General features: G+C 49.3%; 2 protein-coding genes across 7 annotated transcripts; one reads left to right on the top strand and one right to left on the bottom strand.

Annotated features, from left to right (window-relative positions):
* Positions 1–645: 645 nt before the first annotated feature.
* On the bottom strand, positions 646–3314 carry SS18L2 (SS18 like 2). The gene is made up of 3 exons (XM_039353674.1): positions 3168–3314; positions 2834–2910; positions 646–2059 (listed from the first exon to the last, which is right to left on the bottom strand). The coding sequence occupies exons 1-3, from the start codon at positions 3234–3236 to the stop codon at positions 1966–1968; spliced, it is 240 nt and encodes a 79-aa protein (XP_039209608.1). The 5' UTR covers positions 3237–3314; the 3' UTR covers positions 646–1965.
* Positions 3315–3684: 370 nt separating this feature from the next.
* KATNB1 (katanin regulatory subunit B1) lies at positions 3685–17168 on the top strand. 6 transcript variants are annotated; one of them, XR_005557929.1, is made up of 20 exons: positions 3685–3977; positions 4223–4420; positions 4786–4916; positions 5989–6106; positions 7225–7325; positions 7891–7932; positions 8928–9011; positions 9147–9262; positions 9928–9999; positions 10163–10313; positions 10588–10775; positions 10871–11001; positions 11483–11533; positions 12252–12328; positions 12515–12637; positions 13459–13608; positions 14376–14452; positions 14900–14974; positions 15408–15544; positions 16405–16544. XR_005557929.1 is itself a non-coding variant. In XM_039353669.1 (20 exons), exons 2-20 carry the CDS (start codon positions 4381–4383, stop codon positions 16535–16537), a joined length of 1974 nt encoding a protein of 657 aa, XP_039209603.1. In that variant the 5' UTR covers positions 3688–3977; positions 4223–4380; the 3' UTR covers positions 16538–17168. The 6 variants fall into 6 exon arrangements, 5 of the variants coding, with proteins under 5 accessions (XP_039209605.1, XP_039209604.1, XP_039209603.1 ...); XM_039353669.1 differs by having other exon boundaries at positions 3688–3977; positions 12518–12637; positions 15428–15544; positions 16405–17168; XM_039353668.1 differs by having other exon boundaries at positions 3689–3977; positions 15428–15544; positions 16405–17168.
* Positions 17169–17226: the final 58 nt, after the last annotated feature.

The raw sequence follows: 17226 nt of genomic DNA, 5'->3' as shown, positions 1-17226 counted from the left end.
GAGCCACATATCCAGAGCAGGAAGATAATCCTTCTACATATATACTGTAGTCCTTTGAGTCTGAAGAAGACACGCTGTTATGCAGTTTATCTGTGGATATACAGATGGCTCTGCAGTCCTGCTGAACTCATCTAGCACAGTGGGGGGCACTGGAAGTCCATTTAGCAACTGTAGGCATTGTGGGATGCCACTCACAATTTTCTATTAGTTAGTGAAGGCTTCATAGCACAGGGCTTGCCAGGGGTTCTGTCAGCAAACTGCAGTTTCTAGTTTGCTAGAACATTGCTTAACAGAGGTCTCTCCTTCAGTAGAAAAAGTTGGGGGGGGGGGAGGAATATCTGTCTTATGAGTATTGGAAACAAGCAAATACAAAAATCATTGCTGAAAAATGCAACTGTCCTTGAAAATTAGCTTGAATTTGTTATTTGCCTCTTTCTCTTATCTTCCTTACCACTACCTTGCTTTCCTTCAATCGAATTTTCTTCCTTCTGTTCTTTTTAGTTCTCTACCCACTGGAGCTGTCATTTTGCCTTGCACCATCTCCATTCTATTTCTGCCCTCTTTCTGGCAGTTTCTACTGGAAAGAGGAAGTGTTGTGTGCATATTTGTTTTCTATGTGTGAGAAAGAATGGGTGCTAATGCAGATGGGAATATGCTAATTTAATAAAGGGAGTGCCTTATTTTACAGGTAATACACTTTGATCAATAGGTTTGCATTCAATTAATAAAATAAATTTTTTTCTCCTTGCACTGCCCTTTTTTAGGCTGTGGGTCCTGCCACATATATTCACTTATATATATCCACGTGTACATACAATCCATTTATTAGAGCATATGAATATGCAGCATAAGTTTCATCTGAATATACCAAAATATGTTTTAAAAAGCTGTCAAATTACCAAAGACAGCATGTCACAACTTCTGTAAAATGGATGTTCAGGCACTGCAGTACTATCATGCACTAAAAATTCAGATTTAATTGACTTTTCTCATCAATGTGGTAACTCAAATTCAAGAATTTGCTCTAAATAATAGTTTATTTAATTGAAATACTTAAAGATTTTGGAATTTTTAATACCTTTATAATTTTACAATAATTTAATACATTTTAATACATTTGTGAATTTCAAACTATACCTACAGGGCAACCTCACTTGCATTTAAGTTCTACTTCAACATTAGCCAGAAGAAGACCAAAAGGAGAACTAAGAACTCCTAGAACTAAGGAGAAATTTCCTGACAGAACAATTAACCAGTGGAACGGCTTGCCTTCAGAAGTTGTGGTAGTTCCAACACTAGAGGGTTTTAAGAAGATATTGGACCATTTGTCCAGAATGGTACAGGATTTCAGCACGCCTGCATCATGGGGGATGCATTGTGCCATGGGGCAGCATGAGAGGCTGCGGTGCGTGGATCCGATCCCCCTTCCCCCACCGGCTTCACCTCGTGGCAGCGGCACTGGCAGCTCCCCCCCAACCTGGCCCGTTTCCCTGGCTCCGTTACTGGCAGCCGCTCCCTCAGCGAGCGCCTCACCGGCACAGCTAGTTCCTCTGCTGATGCCGTAGCATCAATCCCAGTTTCACTTGAAAACTCATTTACATTTTTCGACTGCCAAATACATAAGGACTTAGGACAATTCGTTTTTTTTTTAATAAATTATACTCTATAATCAAAGCTTAGCATTCTTAGCATAAGAGAAAATGAAGAAATCTGGGGGGAAAATCTGCTTGTGAAAACTATGACCCCCCAAGATTTCCCTTAATGAAATGTTACTGTAACTGACTTCAGTGGCATTTTCTCTGCATAAGGAGAGAAATAAAACAGTATTTACTGATCATGCAAAGGCACATCCTCTTTTAGAGGAAGCAGAGTTCTGTAGTTTTCAGTTAGAGATTCTTCAAATGTAGTTGGTCGTCTCTTCATCCGCTGATTCATTCTGTAAATTCAGATGCGCCGGGAAAGATTTCACTCTGTGGTCGTCTTCTCTACATTTGGGGAAGGAGATGCATCAGCAATAGTAGCCAAATAAATAAGATTTCTGTGCAATGTGTGCTGGTGCCTGTAGGAAGAAAAACAAAGAATGAAATGGTGAAAATTGATTACAACAAAGCAGCAATTGAATTTTCAGAATTTGCTGTTCTGATTTCTCAATAGTTGCCAAAGACTTCTGGGGTCTTCTCACTAAAGCGAGCTCCACCCTGTAGGGATGTATTACGCTAAGCTACTTATTCATACATCTAATCACCTCCTACTTTGGTTTTCCAATTCTAGGACAATGTAAGCCAGTCTAGACTTAATTACTAACCTCCACTTGAAAATCTTTTACTAACTGCATGTTGTCCAATTAAATTCCAGTTTGTTTATTCTCATCCAGCTAAGAGCTCCACAGCTTTACTGGGGTGAGTAGATTAAAAGATAGAACCGAGTGCCATCTACACAGTCCACCATATACGAAGATATTAAAAACCCTCGTTGACAATGCTTAAAATCTCACAATGGCCCATAAATTAATGATTTGGGGATATAACTGTCATTTCCCAGCATCCCATTCGGATTCTGGTCTTCACAGTAAGACCGAGAGTCCCTCTCCCCAAAAGAAAACAACGCAGCAGCCCCACCTTTGAGCTTATCAAACCTTTCACGCAAAGCAGATTTCAATGAGCAAAAGCAGGCTTCCGGGGAGGACGGCACCCAGACCTTTTCTTCACCCGAAAGGATGGGGCTCCATCTAGCTCATCCGTCAGGATGAGCTGAGCTCCAGCCCGAGGCAGGGATGGGGTTTAAATGCACGTCTAGCAACGGCTCCTTCGGCCAGCACGAAAGCGCCACTCACTGCACACACTCCGCGGCTCTTCCCTTGTTCTGATACTCCACAATGCAGCGGATCAGCTGGTCGTTTTCTTCCAGCAGCTGAAAGTCACAGTAGGGAACGTTACCCACAAACGCGGCACCTTCGTCCAGGCTCCCTAACTAGCGGAGGCCAGGAGACGGCTAGCCCGTTCCCTCCAGCACGGCCGCCCCCGGCCTTCGCGTCCGCCCCGTCGCTCGCCTGCCGCCGCTCGTCTGGCAGGGCCCGTGGCGGGGCTCAAGCCGGGCTCGCCATTGGCGGGATCCGCCCTTTCTCCGCCCGCCAGACCGCCCCCCCCCGGAGGGCCCCCGCCGCTCACCCGTCGCAGCGTCTCTGGGTTCACCTCGGCTTTGCCGCGCAGGCGCTCGGGGACGAAAACCACCGACATGGCGCGGCCGGAAAGCCCACTTCCAGATCACGCCGCAAGGCCTGCCGGGATTCCCCGCTGAGCAACCATTGGCTGCGCTCTGCGGCTCCCGCGCAGGAGGCCCCTCCCCCACGGGCGCTAGAGACAAGCGCTATGACAGAAAAGCTCAGTCCGATTGGATTGCTAGCTTCCGGGTAAACGCACGAAGCTTTCGGGAGCCCTTTACGTCATTCGCCCCATTGAATAGCCCTCGCGGGCTGGTGCGAGGTTTGAAAACAGCTGGGCGCCGGCTGGCCGAGAGATGCCTCGAACTAAACAAGGAGAGAAGCAACCTGGAGCTAAAGAGGAATTTGCTAACGGCGAGAGCCATCAGCCAGGGGGACGCCTCGCCTGCAGAAACTCCATCACTGGAGGCTTTCGCTCAAGCCCCACCCACTCGAGGCTCTTTCGTCTGCAGCCCCGCCCTTCGCCCAAAGCAACGCTGCGCCTTGGCGACTCTGTTTTCTTAAGTCTGCGGAGTCCCGGCCCTTCTCGCGCTCTTCAATCTCGTAGCGATTGGTCGACGTCTCCGGGAAAGGCGGCCCTCGCATCGATTGGCGAGCCGACAAGCCAAAGAGACGGCCAGGTAGCCCCGCCGGGGAGGGGGCACTCGGGCGCGGTCCGTTGCCGGGGCGCCGGTTGCCAGGCAGCGGCCAATCGGGGCGCGGGATGGGCAGAGGGCGCCTGGAGCCGTTCCCCGCCGAAGCGCCTGGACTCCGCCAGGTGGGTCTTCAGCCGCGGCTCTCCCGCGCTCGGCCCACCGCTATTGCCGCGCCAGCAGGAGTCGAGGCCACGGAAGGAAGGCGGCGGCCGGTGCTGCCCGCCCCCCGGGAAGGATCGTCCTGAGAGGCGCCGGGGCCTTTCCTCGGCGGGGCTTCGAGCGGCGGCCCCGAGGCTGAGCTGGGGTTGCCGGGCTGCCCTCCCAGCTGATCGCCGCCGCCTCCTCCTCCTCCTCCTCCTCCTAGCAGAGCGGCCCCCGCGCGCCGGAAGGGAGGCCGAGGCGCCGCCGCGGATGTTTCCCCGCTAGCGAAGCTGCCGCAGCTCCCTCGGAAGCCGGAGCCGGGGACCTGGGGGGCTCGGCCCCCGCACCGCCGGAGAAGGCCGCGGTCGGGACGGGGCAGCAGCAATGGCGGCGGCCGTGGCCACCAAGACGGCCTGGAAGCTGCGTGAGTAGAGCTGCCTCTTGCGCGGGGGCGGCTTGTCTCTGCCGCCCGTTCCCGTGGCCGCTTCCCCCCTTCGCCTGGCGGGGTCGCCTCCTTCCGGGAGACAGCCGGGCGAGGGGAGAGGGAGGCCGGAGTGGCTCGTTCCCTGCCTGGAGCTGAGGGGGAGGCTGGCTGGCGGCCGGGCAGAGAGAGTTCATCTCAAGGAAATGTGCTGCAATATTTTGTTCAACTATAAACCCGTATAAAGTCTGCAGGTAAACTAATCTTAAGTAAACATGATCACTAACTGCCTCCTTTATGTGTGAGGGTCGGGGAGAGATATGAACTAATGAAATAAGCTAATAATTTTCGCTTGCTTTTTTATGTAGAGGAGATCATTGCCCACAGCAGCAATGTTTCTTCCCTCGTTTTGGGCAAAAGCTCAGGCCGGCTCCTGGCAACTGGTGGAGATGATTGTCGAGTTAATATTTGGTCAGTTAACAAGCCCAACTGCATTATGGTAAGATTTGGTTAACTACTTTATGATAATAGCAGAGATGAGCCAGGGAAAAGAAGTTTTCTATTTGTCTTTAACAGCCTGATCCCCCTTTTCTTCATCTCTGTGGTATCCAAAGGAAAGCAGCCTGGGGGAGATATTGACCTAAGCGATCCCCATGCCAGGGATACCGGCTTCCCTGCCTTGGCCCGTGTCCTGCACAAATTTAAAGCCTGACTCCATTTTGGGCAGAAGCCATGTTGAAACTAAGCAGTTCTGCATCTGATCAGTCTCAGGTTCTCTTGGGAACCTTGGAATGCCACCCAAGGTGGGAGAGTTCGGTAGTAAATCCAAGAAGGAGGTGCTGCCTTTTCTTGGGTATTAATTGATGCTCCGTGTTTACATGTGTTTGGCTGGGTAAAATGCGTGTGCTTCTTGTTCATAACAGCACTTGTTCCTTTAGGCACAGGCCTTCTTGGCTTTTCCAAGGTTAACATGCCGTAAATGCAAACCAAGCAACATACTTCTACACAAACGTAAAAAATATATTTGGGTAGCGTTAAATGCTGGCAGAACATTTCCGGCTAATGGTATTTTTCAGTCCGGTATTTACTTAAGGAAAATTACTGACAGTTTTTAATTTTAATACTATAAAGGCTGTGATTACAATCACCCAGCCACAGTGGCTTTCTTGGCAAACCATAACTCTAAACCCTGCAAACCAGTTGAAGTTTCATCTAAGAAAGTTATATTGCATCACAAACAGAAGGAAGTTGTTAAGCAGCTTGTAAGCCTTCTCTATACCTGGGAATCTGAACGCAGTCAATGCAGGATGAGTTTGGCTTGCCGATATTTTAGCTTCAGATTGAGGCTAGGGTGGTGAGTTCCCAATCTCACTTTTACAGCACAAATCCCCAAGGTTTCTGGGGTTGGTCTGGAGGCCACTGAAAAACCTCCCTACTCCCCAAAGCCTATCACAAAAATCTTCTTTATGTGCTGCTACTGCTCAGATCCTTGTTTCATGACCAACGTAATTGTGGCCGGTACCCCTCCCTTCAGTTGGCTGACTCTTGTTTTTTTTTTTCATCTTGATCAGAGTTTAACTGGCCACACAACGCCAGTGGAGAGTGTGAAAATTAATACAAATGAAGAGCTCATTGTTGCAGGATCTCAGTCAGGCTCCATTCGGATCTGGGACTTGGAAGCTGCCAAAAGTAGGTTTGAAAGACATTCCGGCACCTTCCCTTGTCCAACTGGCCTGTAGAAAGAATGCCGGAGAACTAAGTTTTGCTCTGAGGGTTAGAAGGGCTCTTTACCTCTTTAGTCTTTGTCAGACAAAAGTCCGTAGTTGATCTTGATCTGTTCTGTATGAGAACTGGATTTCCTTTCTGGCCACACAGTAGCTTTGCCTTAAGAAATCATAATGTGAGAAAAATGCACATGATCCTTAGGTTTTCCATTTCACGGAGATATTTATGGAAACTGATTGGTGATCTTATTTAGAATTAGATCTTAATTAAAAGTGCCATTATTGGCAGAACTGGTTTTCCTTCAAGCAATAGAGAAAAGTTACATAGTACATAGATTGGGATCTCATTTGATAAATATTTACAGTAGAGACACATCATTCAGCACTTAAAAGGGGGCGTGGAGTCAGGGACAATTTTGCCCACCAGACTGGCTCTCCTGCAGGTCGTGCAGTTTCTTGCCCCCCTGTCTTTTTCTGGGGTCAGGCAAATGATGTCTAGGCAGAAGTATTGCTCTTGTTGAGTGAAAAAGCTGGCACTGCTTACAAGCCTCTGGAAAGTCAGTCGCTGCAACCAAGAGCTGAAGTGGGTTTGCTTTCCTTATGATTTACCTCCACGCTAATGGGAGGAACCAGACTCTGGAGCCACGTGGAAGAGAACGGCTTCTGCAACTGATTTATTTTTCCCACTGTACTTGACTGTTGCCTGCTAGGCTTGATTAGTCGGTTGACTAAGGAGTTGGAGCTGAAAGTTTTTATCACTAATCTATTAAATGAAGTAAGTCCTGTTTGTGTGGCATTCAGTTCAGTTTTGCCCACAATATGTGGCCTCCTCTAACAAGTTTATAAAGGTTTAATATCCTTCCCCACTGATTTCTTCTGTTATAGAAAAATGATCTTGATCTGACATACAGATTCCCCTTTAAGAAACTGAATTTTGATTTAAATTTACAATACATTATTTTAAAAATAAAACTTAACTAAATGAAACACAAAATTATATCAGCCACGCTATCTTACATGCATTTATCACTGGCAGAATAACGTCTTTTTAAATAATTTTCTTTCCCTGAATTTCCTCTTCAGTCCTCCGTACACTAATGGGCCATAAAGCCAATATTTGCAGCCTTGATTTCCATCCGTACGGAGGCTTCGTAGCTTCGGGGTCCATGGACACCAACATCAAGGTAAGGCCCATACATCTGTCACTCTCTGTGCAGTCTTGCAGAATGATGATGAATGTTGTGGCGGGCAGAAGCAGATGAAACCAATTAATGGTTAGTATACCCAAGTAGCTGCTTGCGGTTCTTGTTTTCTGTGTGTCCTTTTGCCACTTCTGAATTTCAGTCAGTTTCTTGGTCGCCCTGTTGTAGTCTTTATTTCTTCATGAAACGAAGATGGGGAAGAGTTTTGCTACTTGGCAGATTTCTTCTTTCCAAAAGTGCCCAGCGATCTGGAAGACATGAACATTGTTCTGATAGCCACCCATTTGTAGAAGCCACAGCCAGATTCTGTGCACTGTTATCAAGAGTCAGGAGGAGGAAGAGGAGGAGGAGGAGAGGAATGCATAAAGTTCCATAAAAAAGGAAGAGATGCTTCCCTTTCAAATTCTGTGACCTCCATGCTCTGAAATAGTTAGTTGCTCTGTCCCAGGTCAGAAATTGGGACTTCTTAATGTTAAGGCAAACCTTGATTGATTAGGACAGTTAAATGTTTTGTTTTTTAAAAGATGGTATTTTTTCTTTCATGCAGCTTTGGGATGTAAGAAAAAAAAGTTGTGTCTTCAGGTACAAGGTAAGAAGAAAAATTTGCTCTATTTCACCTAGTATCGTGAAACCCATTTGTGCAATGCATAACATTTACTGGGACAATTTGAAAAGCTTTATGAATCTGGAATGATCAGTATTCAGATATACCCCGAAATGGCCTCAACAACTCTCAGAAACCTAACAGCCAAACTAGACCAGATTGACTACAAAGAATATAAACCCTTCCATTCCCCACCATTCAGTTAGAACTGAAGGGTCTTCTTGGATGACAAGCAAAATGTTTTCAAGGAAAACAAACAAACCCCCAAGAAAGTCTAGTTAACTTTTGAAAAGCACCTTTGGGATATTAGTTCAGAATAAATCAGGAGCAGGACAGTATATATGGCTTTCAAATAGGTTTTAGTGAGAGTCACTTAATGTGCTAATATTCTCTTTCTGTATTAATTTACACTGTTCAGATTTAATGCTAAATTGATAGCACAACAAAAGACAGATGTTACATCTTTTGCCGGATCATGTAGCAACTGTTCTACAGCAAAGCACAGATCTAAAGTATGGCCGCCCACATGAGTTGTAGCCACGATGGTCTGGGACAAGCCAGTGGTTGTCCTGGTGACCAGAAATTCCTAGTTGCCTCAAAACTCTACCACAGCCCCCCCCCCCAGCTTCCCCTCCAGCCTACTGTGAAATTCAGAGGCCGGGGAAGAAGACAGAATTGGGCAATGGAAGTAGTCATTTTGCAGACCTTGCCCTGGGATGTTTACACACTTGAGTGTTGTCAAGGGACTCCCGTGGCCCCTCCCCTCCTTCTGTCTCCTTTCTGCCTCAGTGGACACACACATACTGGGAATTTCTCTGGGGTGTGTCACCCTAGGGGATGACTTTGGGCAGGACCTTCTCTCCCAGCCCGACCTCTCTCGTTGGGCTGCAGTTGTCTAAAGATGGGAGAAGTGAGTATTCCGAACGTTGCCTTGGACTCTTGAAGGAAAGGCAGGATGCAAACCCGTTTTCACTTTTCAGGGCCACACAGGAGCGGTTCGGTGTCTCCGCTTCAGTCCGGATGGGAAGTGGCTGGCATCTTCCTCTGATGACCACACAGTGAAGGTAGACATGCCCCCTGGCCCTCTTCTTCTTCCCCTCCCTTCGATGGCAGCCTGGGCCGTTGAGCAGCTTGGCTGATGGGTGTGAAATTTGTTAGCACTTTGGAAAGAAAAGCTTTTGTGGTTCTTTCCTGCCTAGTTGTGGGACCTGGCTGCTGGGAAGATCATGTTTGAGTTCACAGGACACACCGGGCCTGTCAACGTCATTGAATTCCACCCCAACGAGTACCTTTTGGCCTCGGGGAGCTCCGACAGGTAAAATTAGCTCTGGCTGGGGCTGGAGATGCTGTCATGAGGTGTCAAGAAACCAGTGGAAGATTTGCCGAGGGCTCGTTAGAATATGTCACAAGCCCTCGTGTGGCATGCAGGCTTTGAATTGTTGACATTGTGCGTGGAAGATGTTCCTGCTTTTAGGGAAGGCTTTTTTCACCAATCTGGAAGCTGGTGCTTCAGAAGGAAGTCAGGATTTGCCCTCTGAGTTCCCCATAATATTTTCCATAGTGTTGAAGCCTCCACGAAGCTCCTGAGAGATGTTATATCTGATCCTGAAGCTGGTCTGATCTCTTTGTGCTGAAACCAAGCCCTTCTTCCTTTGCTGCCCTGCTTTCCTTCCTTCCTTCCCTACTGCGGAAATGTAGAATCCCTGAACAGCTCTCAGGGTTCAATAACCGCTTGGCATAAACAGAGGTGTGGATGTTTAACTGGCCTGCTAAGTTGTCAGTGTGTAAAATCTTTCCTGGTGAATTGTGGTCTCCTAAAGCAAGTGGCTGCTCGCCTTAACATCCCAGGAATAGAGAAATGAGACGTAAAAGGAGCTGGAAGCCGGAGCCTGGCTGCTGGCTGGGCTGGAAGCAAAGAGTGACGAAAGAAGGTGGGATTGGAAAGACTTCCGGCGTCTTTGCTTTTTTGTTTTCATCTAGGACAGTCAGATTCTGGGACTTGGAGAAGTTCCACACAGTGAGCTGCATTGAGGAAGAGGCCACGCCTGTTAGGTAAGAGGCAACAGGTGTTTGTCAGCAGGAATGGCGCTGAGTTGTTAGTTCAGGGGATTCCGTCCATTCAGGGCTTCAGAGGGCTACTTTTGGGCTTTCCTTCAAATTTGGGGGCCACGTCGGGTGGAATGGCACTCGTGTTGTTGCCTCTCCTCCCCTGCAGGTGCGTGCTTTTCAACCCTGATGGCTGCTGCTTGTATGCCGGCAGCCAGGATGCCCTGCGAGTCTATGGCTGGGAGCCCGAGCGATGTTTTGAAGTGGTTTTGGTGAATTGGGGCAAAGTGGCCGATTTGTCTATCTGTAACAATCAGTTGGTGAGTGAAGGTTTTCTGACTGATTCTGGTTCCCGTTGTTGTGCTGCCCCCTCAAAGGGCTTCCAGGGAGCCAGGGCAGGAGAGGCAGGGCTCTGCCCACCTTGTTGCTTGCCAGGGAGCTTCCCTTCCCTCTCGTGGCAACACCTGGCCCAAAGCCCCAGTTCTCCTCCAGGGAGCTTCGAGGAAGGGCAGCCAACCTGACGCAGCACAGGATCTTTTTCTAGATGGTCCTTGCAAATACCTAATAATCTAAGAATACGGATTCTTTCTTTAGATTGGCGTTTCTTTTATCCAAAGCACCGTCTCATCATACGTTGTAGACCTCAGCAAAATCACAAAATGTGGGTCTGGACTCCATGGACTGATCAGAGATGACAAGCCGCTGAGCCCGCCCCCAACTCTGGGCTCCTCCCTGCGACGCATCTATGAAAGGCCAGCAACCTCCTGCAGCAAGCCCCAGAGGTGGGGGGGTGCTTTGGGGGAGGCCGGGTGAGCAGAGGCTTCTGGGCGGTGGAGGCTCGGCTTACTGGTCCCCGTCTCTGTCTCTCACGCCTCAGAATGAAACACAACTCGGAGAGCGAGAGGCGCAGTCCAAGCAGTGAGGATGACAGGGAGGAAAGGGAATCCACTGCAGAGATCCAGAACTTGGAGGATTACAAAGAGATATTCCAGCCAAAGAACTCTATCAGTGAGTTGGATGAACATTCTTGGCTTGCCCTGGCTTGCTGTTGGGCAGAATCTGTGCATAAATCTTTCCAACGTGTACAGCCTCAGCTTTATGAAGCTGTTAAGAATGCCTGTTCCATCAAACTCTGTGGCTGCTTTGTAGACCCCTGCCTCCAGAGGCTTCCAAGAGGCCATCTTGGGTCTCCAGGTTGTGGCAAAAGAGCTGACCCAGCAGTTATTCTGAGGGCGAGAGAGGTCCTTAGCAAGGGTTTTACTGCTCCTGAATGCACTAGCCGGCAATGAGTTGGAGCTTTTGTTGCTGAGCTCCCTGTGTACAGGGTCTGAGGGAACCCTCCTGTCATCCTGAAAGTGGGAAGAGCTCCTCAGAGTCACTGAGTGTTGCACTGGACTCAAGCTGCAGAAACCCAGAGTAATGCCGTTTCTTCTGTAACCTTCTGAAAGAGGAAAACATTTCAGTTGAAGTTGGGCTTTTGTCTTTGTAGCACGAACTCCCCCCAGCAAGAGCGAGCCTTTCCCTGCCCCTCCGGAAGATGGTGAGTTCGGAGCGCCCCAAAGGGCTTTCGCGAGACGCCTCTTGGGTGGAGCTCTGGGGGGGCTTGACCTTTGGTGGTCCTCGCAGTCAGTGAAAATAATGGGGAGGGCATGCAGTAGAGTGGACGGTTTGGTTCTTTGCTCCCAAGGTGCCCAGAGGGGAGTCAGTTCAGGGTTGTCCAGGACAAAGGGGGGCAGCGGCTTCCCTTTGTAGCTCGGCCTTTGGAGACGCCTGGGAGCAGCGGGGGTCTCGGGGAAGCACCCAAGCAGGACCCCTGCCCGGCGGCTCCGCTCTGGTTTCTACAGCCACTCAGAGGGTGGCATCTGCCTCCCCGACTGCGGCCCTTGGTCGTCTCTGTGCTGGGATTTTGCTCCCGGAGCCAGTGGCACCTCCCTTGGAAGCCGCTCATCCCAGGGACCCTCGTCCTGTTTTGTGGGACTGAATTCCACAAGGTGCCCTGTACTCTGTGAAGAAATGCCTGAGAACTGGACTGAATGAAAACTTCTCACCGGCTTTTATCTGGCAGTGCGTGATTTTATGTACTTTTGTCAAGCTAAGTTTTATGCACCGCCTTTGTAAGTTGAAGACAGTTCAAACACTGGGACTTTCCTCCAGAGCACTTGTGCCCACCTTCTGCCCAGCAACATTGGGGTTTTTGTTGTTGTTGTTGTTGTTGTTTTGGCCTCTCCCAAGAAACCCTTTTCCCCCTCTCCCTTCAGAGGCAGCACTTGCAAAAGAAGCCTCGCGGGCTGGTCAAGCAGGAGATGCCGAGTCCCCCTCGCCAGGCCAGGAGGGGGTAAGTGCCTTGCCGCCTCATTCTGCTCATTTGGGGGTGGAGGCAGCCTCCATCAGCATCCTGCATGGAAGCTGTGAGTTGCTTCTCCCTCCCTCTCTCCCCCTCTCTCTGTTTTCCTCCCTTCCCTCCCTCTTTCTCTCTCTTTTCGCCTGGAAACCTGGGTGACCAGCCTGTCCTTCCCTGCAGCAGACAGACCCTGTTCAGAGGCAGCCCGTAGCTGCCTCAACCCCAATCACCCGAGTGGAGCCCTTGGTGATTCCAGCTGCCAGGAATGAGCCTATTGGGCTGAAGGCCTCTGACTTCCTGCCGGTATGTTTCTTGCTTGCCAAAACAGAGAAGAAATAGTTGGTCAGCAGCTAAGTTAGGGAGCAGGTTTTGATTTGACCATAGGCCGAATATTCTTTAGGGTGTAAACAGTAAACTATTAGCAGTAAAATAAGTGTAACAATAAAATATTAGTATTTAGAAAGCAATGGATGGAAACTAGAAATCAAACCTAGAAATAAGGAAAAATTTCCTGATAGTGAGGACAATTAATCGGGGGAACGCCTTCCCTACAGAAGGGGTGGCTGCTCCATCACGGGAGGTTTTTGAGAAGGGACTGGACAGCCCTTTGCCTGACACGTTCTAGGGTTTCTTTGCCTGAGCAGAAGGTTGGACTAGAAGACCTCCAAGGTCCCTTCCAAACTCTGTTATCTTGTTACTCTGTTGTTCTGAAAATGGGTGAGGTATGGGTAGAAAACACCCAAGGAAGAAGAAGGCAATTTTGTGATCTGGAACAGCATCAATTCTTAGGAATGTCTTTTTAAAAAACAGTATATTTTCTGGGCAGTGTTTTTATTTATTCTGATCACCAGTACTTGACTGATTTGTCCTGATTTGTGACCCCCTCAGAGATATCTTTCTATGGGATTCAGGGAACAGGACAGATGTTTTTTTTTCCTCTGTCAGTTTGCACAGTCCTCAGTAATTGCTTTGTTCCTAAGCAACAATCCTGTTGTCTACAAAGAAAAACCTAAACTCGGATGCATCTTTAGGTTATGGCTCTTAGGGTGGAAAGTCCTTTGCAAGCATTCACGATCACCTCCCATCTAGTTTGGTGTATTTCCCTTTTGCCTCTGCACTTGCAGGCCGTGAAGAACCAGGGCCTAACGGAAATCGTAGACGAGGAGGCCCTGTCCCAGATCCGGAAGGGCCACGAGACCATGTGTGTTGTGCTGACCAGTCGCCATAAGAATTTGGACACCGTGAGAGCGGTGTGGAGCACTGGGGACATCAAGGCAAGCTTGGAGGATGGATGGGGCTTGGGGCTGGGTGGGTGCTTTTGGTTTTTCTGATTGCTGTGCACCTTCATACAGGACTCCATTGACTCCAGCATCCTGTCACTAGATGGGTTAATTTCCCCATTATTATTTATTTATTTAGTGTATGGCATCCAGTGTCAGGGAAATCTACACATGCTAGACACAGAATGCAGTCCTGACAGCCTAAATTGCTGGTTCATTCTGTTCGGTGCTTACGCGCCTATCCTGGTGCTCCGCAGTGAGCAAACTAGCTTTACACCAGCTGACTCGTGGTGCTCAGGTTGCTGGCTCTCCTGGGCTCCTCTGCCAGTCTCGCCTCGCTTCACCTCGTGTCACGATGCCTCAGGTCCAGCCAAGTCCAGCGCCGGCTTCCGCTCTCCGCACACAGCCTCAGTGCTTGAAGGGAGTGGGGTTTGTTCTCATTTTATATGCAAAATACTCTCATTAATTTAACACGGGAGCAAATCCCAGTCCCTCCTGGCACTGATGTTACCTAGTTTGATAGTGACATGTATGCAAGACAACAGCCAAGCTCAGAGAGCGCCAAGGACCCCACAGCATCTCTTCTATTTGATCAAATAGATGCTGTTGATCTCCAGAAGCAAATATATCAGAGGGTGAAGGATGCTGGGACTTGTGGTTCAACATTTGGAGTCACACTACTCTCTGTTCCCACCTGCCACCAACCAACCTACTGAGGTTCCTTGTCATAATTCTCTTCCACCATTGTGGTTTCTCCTCAGACTTCAGTAGACTCTGCGGTGGCCATCAATGACCTCTCAGTGATCGTTGACCTTCTGAACATTGTAAACCAAAAGGCGTAAGTCTCCATCCGCTTTTCTTCCACGGGGAGAGAGTTGGTGGGAGTGACTGGGTGCTGATGCCTGCAAACCCTGGAGGTTTCAGAGAATGGCATTTAGCTGAGCTGGTATAGTGAGAGGTGGGATTGCTCCCTTGGCACGTAACGTGCTCTGCATCCCACAGGCTCTCCTGGGGACCATATATTCTCCTTGTCCTGTCTGGAGGGACACGGGGGGCCGTGGGTGGTTCAGGGCACCGAATGCTATTCTGGGGCTGATCGTGAAGCCACTGCAGGCTTTCATTCCTGGTGGGAATATAATCTGCAGTCTGAACGGTTGGCACAGTCCATCTCGCCTTCTGCTGACTTTGGCTGTCCTCTGCTTCAGCCAAGGTTTTGCAGTCTCTGCCTGAGGATTCAAGAAGTGAAGGATGCCATAGTCCAGTATAACCTCTCTCTTTTCCCCAGATCTCTTTGGAAACTGGATCTGTGCACGGTTGTCTTGCCACAAATAGAAAAGCTTCTGCAAAGCAAATATGAAAGGTAACTCTTTCTTCTGGCTGTAAGCTTTCCATATGCTCCTTGGGCTGTGATGATGTCCCTAGTTGGGTAATAAAAGATCTGCATACAAACAACCCAGCTCAGGGAGCACCAAGGACTCCACAGTTATCACTATTCGTTAAAAGCACTTTCAAGAAAGCTCCATCTCATTTGCTCTCCTTGTGTCTGAGAGCTTTGTGTCAAAAGCTCCGGGTCCTGCCCTTGACAGCAGAGGGGTCTCCTGTCTGCAGTCAAGATGCTGAGCAAGTCGTCACTGGATAACTCTTGAGGGGAGAATGGGCAACACTCTGGAGACACTGAAAGGGGGTCTACCTGCCAAGGAGGACCAAAACTGTTGGGATCCCATTTCTTTTCTTTCCCCACCTGTTTATCCTTTGGGGACGGGGTGGGTTTTGAGGCAATTTCTTCTCCACAGTTCTCCTTCTCTTGTGCCAGTTACGTTCAGACAGGCTGTGCGTCCCTGAAGCTAATTCTGCAAAGGTTTCTGCCCCTGATTACGGACATCCTCACCGCACCCCCGTCGGTGGGAGTGGACATCTCCCGAGAAGAGAGGTAACCTGTCTTCACTTCTCTTCCAGCAGGCTTCTGCACTTGGGATGCAGTGAACCAGTTGTGACCTTCAGTAATTCTGCCCCTCACAGAACATAAGTGAATTCCAGATTTAGACTAGAAATGTCAGGACCTGCACACGCATGTTCCACTCTACCTAATGGGATGTTCTGACAAGGTTGAGTCAAGGCTTCTGATGGTATCAAGTTCTTATTTGCTCCCTGCCCCCCCCCCAACTCAGAAAGCAAGATACTTCCAGAGCTTCTTTCCCAAGATATCTCTAAAGAGGACGACCTGCGTTTTTAAAGCCCCAGATTGTTTTGCCTCCCAGTTTCAAAGACAGAAATGTTCCCGGTGTTCCTGGTGTGAAGAGGTAATGAGGAGCCTCTCCTCTTAGCTCATACAAGAGGAATTTCCAGACAGTTGGATGGGAAGCAGTACCAGGCTCGACAGGCAGTTCCCAATGGCTTGTGTGCTCACGTGCCCTTTCGCCTTTGGTGAAGCCTTGCTCCCGCCCTCCCTGCTAAAGCACTAGGTATTTAGGGAGCAGAGCCCCATGAAGGCTGCCTTCCCCTGGGCAGGGACTCATGGGGGCCTTCAGCCTTCTCTTTGCTCATTCATCTCAGCAGTAGGTCAATGCAGGACCTTCGGGGTGAGGAGGGATTGTCTTCAAGAGGACCCGTAGGTTCACCTGACGTTGCCGGCCCCTCATACACACACACACATTTTCCTGATTTAATGATTTAAATACCATTACTTCATTAATTCTTCACTCTGACAGTGCATTATAAAAATAAGCAAAATAATATTTGAGCCCTCCAGAGTGGTGCACCCTTTTGCCAGCTGCTTTTCTCCCCGACCAGGCTCCAGAAGTGCCACGTGTGCTACAAACAACTGAAGGCCATCAGCACTTTCATCAAGAACCGGTCTGGCCTCAGTGGCCGCCACGGCAGTGCCTTCCGGGAGCTGCACCTCCTGATGGCCGTCCTGGAGTGACCGCTGCGGCCAGGGAGTCTGGGCTGCTTTTGCCCTCCAGCTCCATCCAGCTCTGGAGATGCGGCCAGGGGGAGGGTCTGTCACCTCGCGCCCTTCCGGGAGGCAGCTCTTCCGCACTGCACCCGGGCCAGTGCCTTACAGGAGACCTTTTGGAGCAGACTTCCCTGCTGTGGCACCACTGACCTTCCTGCACCACCACCCCCAGCTGCCTTCAGGAGATTGCTGAGGGGACACAGCCTGATCGATCCCCTTCTGGCCAAAAGCTTCCGTTGCTCAGCCCCTCCTTTTCCTCCCTGACCCCCGACGTGTGTCCTGCTCTCCAGCCATCCTGAATTGTGGGGGGTCGGTCTAGGGCGGCTGGCATCCATGACACGGCTGCACCAGGACTTTCCCGTTTGCCTTTTGGGCTGCAGAACCTGAGCCAGGCCTTTCTGGTAACAGACGGAGCCGTCACTGGCTTTTTCCCCCCGTGGAAATTGTCTCAGTCCTGGGGAACAGAATGGACTTTCCCTGCATTGCTGGAGCCAGCTGGTCATACAATTGTAACTTATGGGAAATTTTATTAAATGTTTGTAACCGGAACTCTGTGTGGCTACATTCTGCAGAATAAATCCTCTTCCTTTATAGCTGATGCTGGTTAGATGCTCTTACGTAGCTCAAGATCAAAGAATGAAAAAAACCAACACAAT

Source organism: Crotalus tigris, unplaced genomic scaffold (genome assembly GCF_016545835.1).
Source record: "Crotalus tigris isolate CLP2741 ecotype Arizona unplaced genomic scaffold, ASM1654583v1 scf7180000018525.42219311030:4301911, whole genome shotgun sequence".
Lineage (NCBI taxonomy): Eukaryota > Metazoa > Chordata > Lepidosauria > Squamata > Viperidae > Crotalus > Crotalus tigris.
The sequence above is the reverse complement of the archived record's forward strand: the minus strand, read 5'-3'. Positions and strand labels throughout refer to the sequence as shown.